Here is a 7611-nt window from a genome sequence, read left to right on the forward strand (position 1 = left end):
TTAAAATTGAAATGAAAATTTAAAATTTTTTTTTAAATTTACCATTTTAAGGTGTACAGTTCTGTATCATTAAATACATTCACAATGTTGTGCAACCAGCACCATATCCATCTCTAGAACTTTTTCATCCTTCCCAAGTGAAACTCTATACCCATTAAATGTGAACTTCCCTCTTCACCAGCCTCTGGAAACCACCATTCTACTTTCCATCTTTATGAATTTGACTCTTATAAATACCTCTTATAAGCAGAATCACACAATATTTAACCTTTTGTAACTGCTTATTTCACTTTTTCTTTGGGGTTCATTCATGTTGTAACATGTGTCAGGATTTCTTTTCTGTTGAAAATGGAAAAAAAATATTTTTTGTATATATAGATCACATTTTGTTTATTCATTTATCACTAGACACTTGGATTGCTTCCACTTTGGACTATTGTAAATAACCCTGCTCTGAATATAGGTGTACCAGTGCCTTGGTTTTATAATTTATAACCATTCCAATACTTCTGACAATCCTGCCTGTGTCTTATGATCACTCTAACCCATTTCTTCCCATCCTGACATGAAGATCCCATGGTATTATACTTTCCCCACTAACCTTCTCCCCTCCACCTGAACCCCACCAGGGAAATTTCTTCAGGCAACTCTCTTGGCTCACCAAGGTGCCATAGACCCACTGTTGCTAACAATTAACACCAAAACTCCTACTGCTAATATTTTTGAGTCTGGGCCTTTCTTTAGTAAAGACTGATATTACTAACTACATGAGCTATAAGAAGAAAATTCTGACATGTTTTGCTTAGTGGTTCTATACATCTAATTGAGGGAATAAATCCAAGTTACCATTTCTCTATTTACTGAGTATTTTATGAATATGTGTGCCAGTTCTAATAATAGTTACAGTGGTAGAACTGTCAGTGGGGTTAATGATGAACAAACATGGATGTTGGCATTGTGTCAGAATCTGAGTTAAGTGCTTTTTTTATGGATTGTCACAATTAATGCTCAAGACACTATGCCAAAGTAAGGTCTGTTATTATCACCATTTTATGAATGAAGATGCTGTTCATGTCTAAGCTACCACATGATTTTACTATATGCTCTTCCTGAATTAAGTATTTCAGTGCAGGGACGCCTGGGTGGCTCAGTTGGTTAAGCGGCTGCCTTCGGCTCAGGTCATGATCCCAGCGTCCTGGGATCGAGTCCCACATCGGGCTCCTTGCTCGGCAGGGAGCCTGCTTCTCCCTCTGCCTCTGTCTGCCTGTGCTCGCTCGCTCTCTCTCCCTCTGTCTCTGACAAATAAATAAATAAAAATCTTAAAAAAAAAAAAAAAAGAATTTCAGTGCAGAACCTATATGAAAACATAATCCATGTTTTAGAGCCAAGTAAAACTAAGACACAGAAGGGTCAAGTAAGTTGTTGAAGGCTACACAGTCAGTCTTGGTGAAATCAGAATTTTACCTCCAGTACCTCTGATTGCAAAGACTGTGTTCTCAACCACAACTTCCCACTCCAGCCACACTTGGCTTTCTGACTTTTCCTGATGCTTCTGGATTCCATCTATATTCCACTGAGTATGGATGAACCTGGCTTTAATAATGCCTGACACGTACTAACTCTTCAAGTAGGATGTGTTTGCTAATAATTCACAGCATCAGTGTGCTCAACTCTGAAACACTGAGAAAACCTAACTCATAAGGATATTGAAATAATTAAGTGTTCAAAGTGATATTAAGGACATTCCTTGGTTTACAGTACTTCTTGAATAAAAATCGGTTCCCTTATGTCTTTCTCTCCTTCCCTTTAGGTTAAACACAACAGGTAAACGATGTGTAATAGTCTGCTTGTTAAATGATTAAAGATTGCCTTTTGGATACTTTATAGGTAGTGACAATTTTATAGAGCAATAAACATATAGGAGTATATGTTCTGAATTCTCTTCTCGCTCTCATTTTTGCTTTTCAGCATATAGAAATGCAGCTGAAATTGTTCAGTATGGAGTAAAAAATAACACCACTTTCCTTGAGTGTGCCCCGAAGTCTCCACAGGCATCGATCAAATGGCTGTTACAGAAAGACAAAGACAGGAGGAAAGAGGTGAGTAACACACCACAGCAGCAATCAGTCAGGGCTTTGGAAAGACATTCGATTACCATCCCTCGGTGAGGTTCAGATCAAACGGAAAAAAAAAAACGGCATATGACCATCCTTTTATGTCTTTGAGATGACAGGTGCCACTGCCTTTAAAATCCTTTGTCTGCAGAGATGATGAATTAATTAGAAATCCTTGCTGCCTGTTCACCTCTAGAATATGGTGATTGAAACAAGAGCTTGGACACTCGAGACAGGGGAATTGATATGAGGAAGCATTCGTAAAAGAAACAAGATGTGTGCATAACCAGACGCCAAGTTCTCACACAGCAGCACCTTTGTGTGATTCACAAGATAAAAGGGGGCTTTAAAAAATGTTCAGTTTTTCCTCAGTAAGAAATTACACTAAGCCATAACTTTTATGGTAAGGAGCATTTTTCTGCTATGTGGTAATCTGTTTCCTTTGCTTTATTATCCACGACTCTAGGGTTTTGGTTTGGTAATATAGGGAATCATTGTTTATGGGACCGTTGCCTTTATTTAGTTATGTGGAAAAACAATTTTTCAAAGAAAAGGACACTGACATTAACCTTTCACTGATCGGAAAGAGCTGTTTTAAAAGGAAGCATTGTAAAACGGCTTAGGGTGAAATATTATAAATAATGAGCTCCGTAATATTGATCTCATGTTGTACTGACAAATGAGAGGAAGAAGAAGAAAAATATATATGTGTATATAAAGCCTTAGGTTAGTCTAAAATGTAATGCTACTAGCAGTGTCATAAAATCTGATAGAGTGAAGGGGAAAATGGAGCCTTCTGCATTTGGGTGTATCCTTCTGTTGTGGGTAGTTTAGGTACTAAGTATTAAGTTAATTGGAGATATTCAGATTGGATACAATCCCAAGCTATAGAACACAGACACTTGCATCAAAGTTACTGAAATACATGTTGGCTCCATATGAGAAAATACTTTACAACTCAGACCTGCCTGTCCGAAGACAATATGAGCTGTTTAGGAAATTGTGTGTCCCCTGTCACCAGACTAGTAAACCATAGGCTGATGTCCACTTGCATAAGCGATTTAACCATCTGGAGGTGAGAGGAGCTAGATGAACTCTGGGGTTCCTTCTTGCCCCATAATTCTATGATACTAATCAATCTTTTTGAACATTTTTATTAATAAAAAAATTGTTTATTTAAGATCTCTTTTCTTTGCCACAAAAGTCTGTCATCAAAGAGACCTTGAAATTTCTACAGTCTAATTAATTTTAAATTCTTTTGAATGGATGTAAATGGTAATACTACTTGCCTTACTAAGTAACCTAGAGTAGAAGTCATACTGTGCGATGATGATTACCACACAGAAATGAAATTCTTAGGCCAGAGCATATCACAGGGTCATAAACGGTCCTTCCTGAGAAGTTCTGTGTGTTCATATGTGAATTGAAAATCTAAAACTCAAATAGGGATTACCTAACATGAATAAAATATTTTTCTTTAACTCAGTAAAAACTTAAAATAGAATAACATGCAATAAGTGAAAAAAATTTCTATTTAAATTAAAGAAAATGAATACATGCAAGCTTGAATACATGCCACAGAAATTAATAAATTAAATTAAAAATGGAGTGAGTTATAGATTTAATGACTGAATCTCCTTTGTGATATTTCTAATGTTTTATTTCAGAATGCTCAAGAATATAGACTCCATTATTACTATCTTGCTTTTTTCTATAGCATAAGAGTGCTATAAGACTATGAAAAAATTAACTATAATTATGCAAATCTATTATATCCAGAATTACAGAGCACAATTCCACTCATTCTTAATTTAGTTGAACAAATTGTTACTATATTATTAAATTTATCTTGATTTGTTATCAGTAGTTTAGGCAAACACATGCTTATGTCTTATATTAATGATATATAAATATTGAAGACAAGCCATAAAAGCTCATGGAAAAAATTGTAAGTAGTTCGTATTGAATAGCATAAAGTGAAAACTGAAAGATCTCCTTACCTCCACTTCAATATTTATTCATACTTCTAGAATATGAAGCTACTAAGAATTATATATTCAGTCATAATGTATTCCTCCAAATATTCCCCATCATGTTCATATTTTTGTCTTTCTCTCTCTGTTTCTCTCTGATGTATACACACACACACACACTTTAATATCAGTACATTTGGAGCTAACTTACTTGTCTTGGCTACATACTGTTCCACTATATGAATATATAAAGCTATTTACTACTTAAGGTTATTATTTTTCTTCTTATAAAAAACATCATGTAAATGAACATCTGCACACTTGTGAGTATATCTTCTGTATGAATTCCTAGAAATGAAATTTCAGTGTCAAAAACATGTTATATAGATTTATAAAATTGGCCTCCAAATTTTTTCCTAATTTTGCACACGTAGAAAAGTCTTCCTTTCCTTTTGTTTCTGAGTGCATTTCTACATGATGGAAACTATTTTTGAGACACCTTTAAACTTTAAAAATTAAATTAACGTCAAAACTTTGCTTTATACATTTCAGTCCCTTCTTCTGATCTCCCTTTTCTAGATCTATTATCTTGTTTCAATATTATACTTTGCCTTTTTGTGCTTTTTTCTGGAGGAGGGCATTACTTTTTAACTAAAATAATCTATCTTTGATTTTTATTTCATTAATAATTAAATACATATTTACACAGAAATTAACCATTTAGAAAAACATTCCTTTATTTTGATTTGGATTCATTCCCGCCCCCTACCCCAGTGAAAGAGCAATCCCAAGTCCCCATATCAAGGAACTTCTTACCACTTAGCTTTTTAGTCTGTTCATTGACAATACTATAGCTGGAACTTTAAGAAAGAAAGATTGCATACATTTAACTAATATCTAGCACATGAGAGTTTTTCTAAGATAAGCTTGTAAAGTAATTAAATATTAACCTCATAGTTTTTTATTACCTTTCCTTGGAAAGTAAAACCATTTAGACTTAGAAGATGATGGCATTTCAGCTTATTTTCAGTCATTCTTTAATTTGGGATAATTGGAAAAAACCCTTGACAGTGTTCAAAACTCTGCCTCTGCTTCTATAATTTTTTTTCGGGTTGTCTTACTACTCAGTAAAGTAATAAGTTGTTTGCACTTTTAGTTAGGAGAAAATTCATCATTGAAAAATGGTAAAATTCAACCATTTAACTGTGGCTTCATGATTCTACTAATAAGAGAGTATTTTTGTTGCAATTAAAGGCAAGAACTCCAGGACAAAAGAGATATTTTAAATTATTCTGTGAATTTTATTTTATAGTTGACTGTGATTCACACTCCAAATGCAACCAAAATTCTGTGCTTATATATACCGAAACTACTTCTGTCCAAAGGTAATGAACTTGAAGCTATTTTTGGTAATATGGGTGATAACTTCACCCTCCCTTTAATAGCTTCAGTGCTCCTGAAACAAAATCTCTTGTGCAAAAGAGACAACCGAACTGACCAAACATTTGTGTTTACTAAGAAGGAAGCTAATAAGTACTTGATGCTTTCCCCAAATTTGAAAGTCCAGAGATACTCTGTATATGTTGCTCATATCTTTTTAGAAAACATAGAGTGGGGTTTGGGATCTTTGATGAGTCTCTCTTTTAGGTCAAGCTGAATGAACGAATCATAGCCACTTCACAAGGACTTCTAATCCGCTCCGTTCAAGATTCTGACCAAGGACTGTATCACTGCATTGCAACAGAGAATAGCTTCAAGCAGACCATAGCCAAGATCAACTTTAAAGTTTTAGATTCTGAAATGGTGGCTGTCGTGACAGAAAAATGGTCCCCTTGGACCTGGGCCAGCTCTGTGAGGGCTTTACCCTTCCACCCAAAGGACATCATGGGGGCATTCAGCCACTCAGAAATGCAGATGATTAATCAGTACTGCAAAGACACTCGACAGCAACATCAACAAGAAGAATCCCAGAAAATAAGAGGGGACTACGGCAAGTTAAAGGCTCTCATCAATAGCCGGAAAAGTAGAAACAGGAGGAATCAGTTGCCAGAGTCATAATGTTCTCTTACTTGGGGCTTATGCTTCCAGTAAAGAATGGTCTGTCTTCAATGCTCAAATTTTGAGCAAAGAACTTTGTGCTTTACCCACGAGAAATTCCTGAGAAAGGTGTAACTCACTCCTAAAGTGAATATTACATGAACTGAAATGAGCATGCATTTTCTTGTATGATATTGACTAGCACTAGACATGTCATGGTCCTCATGGTGCATATAAATATTTAACTTAACCCAGATTTTATTTATATCTTTATTTCCTTTTTCTTCAAATCAATATGGCGGCTATAAAACTAAAATTCTTACATCCCTTAATTGAATGATGGCCATAAACCCTGTGATCTTCCTTCCTTGCCTTAGGGGTTTAGATTTGGAATTGTCAGTGATTTTATATATGGAAACAAATGCCAAGTTCACAACTTTTACATTGTAAAAGTTGTATAAATATATGTGATAGAGTAGTCGTCAAAAGAAATGTAGACTAGGTACAAGTCAAGGAAGAGTGCATCTAAAAGTTGTACAAAACATGAGTGATTCATACAGAAAAATGAACAGCTTATATGTTTCCAGTGAAATACATTAATTTTTTTTTATTATAAAAATGGTCAGTTGCTGGTATCTGTTATTGGTCTTTGTTTCCTAGTTTTAAGAAGATAAAATGAATGACCTTCACCGTAAACATTTTTGATTAGAGTTATGTCAGTGAAGCATTTAAGTTTATAATCTTATGCTATCATCTTCCAAACAAAAGCACTTTTTTTGGAAGTTATTTAAGTTATTATAGAATCAGAGAATATAATCTTACAGTGTTTAATTACTGTTTTTGTTCTAATTTTCTAGTCTGTGTGGTAAAGTAAACAATATAAAAAGAAAAAGATGAAATATCAAACTTGTATATGAGAGGTAAAACTATCAAAATGGGGAAAATAAAGTAAGAAATGCAACTTTATGAAAAGCTATTTATAAAAAAATGTGACTAGTTTTTACCATCAGTGATTAATTTTAATAATTAACTCTCACTTTTTTTGGTTTACCAACCTCAGACATCATATGATTTTTAAGTCACCGGTTCTTTAGTGATGATCTTTAGTGTGCGCTGGCGAGGTGCTCATTTTGAGGAGAACTGAAAAAAATTTGAATATGAACAAAAATAGACATACTTTCTTTTGAAAGTTCTGTTCACTGGTTATAAATACAAATGTGTTAAGTTTTGTAATGAAGAAAATAATTTCCTTCTAATTGTATGTTTGGGTCATTTTCATTAGAAAAATTTATTATTGAACCTTTTGTTCCAAATAGCAATTAGATGGGAGAAATTTGAAAAAATTCTTTATACTGTTGTTTCCTTTTGAAACACAACTTTTGCCTTTGAATTGTATTTGCTTTTAAAGAAATTTTCTTGTTTCCCAGCACAAATAGGAATTGCATCATAGGCCTATTCAAAAATCTAGTACAAAATTTTATTTGTAG

The 7611-nt window shown here is 34.0% G+C and overlaps 1 protein-coding gene across 1 annotated transcript in view; it reads left to right on the plus strand.

Annotated features, from left to right (window-relative positions):
• The window catches only part of SEMA3C (semaphorin 3C), a 174245-nt gene extending 166937 nt beyond the window's left edge, over positions 1-7308 (plus strand). Inside the window, exons 17-18 of the mRNA XM_032873255.1 lie at positions 1969-2099; positions 5735-7308. Coding sequence (XP_032729146.1) covers positions 1969-2099; positions 5735-6145 — 542 coding nt within the window. The 3' untranslated portion in view covers positions 6146-7308. The remainder of the gene's footprint in view (positions 1-1968; positions 2100-5734) is intronic.
• Positions 7309-7611: the final 303 nt, after the last annotated feature.

Source organism: Lontra canadensis, unplaced genomic scaffold, assembly GCF_010015895.1.
Source record: "Lontra canadensis isolate GAN:19392208 unplaced genomic scaffold, GSC_riverotter_1.0 scaffold48, whole genome shotgun sequence".
In the NCBI taxonomy this organism is placed as follows: Eukaryota; Metazoa; Chordata; class Mammalia; order Carnivora; family Mustelidae; genus Lontra; species Lontra canadensis.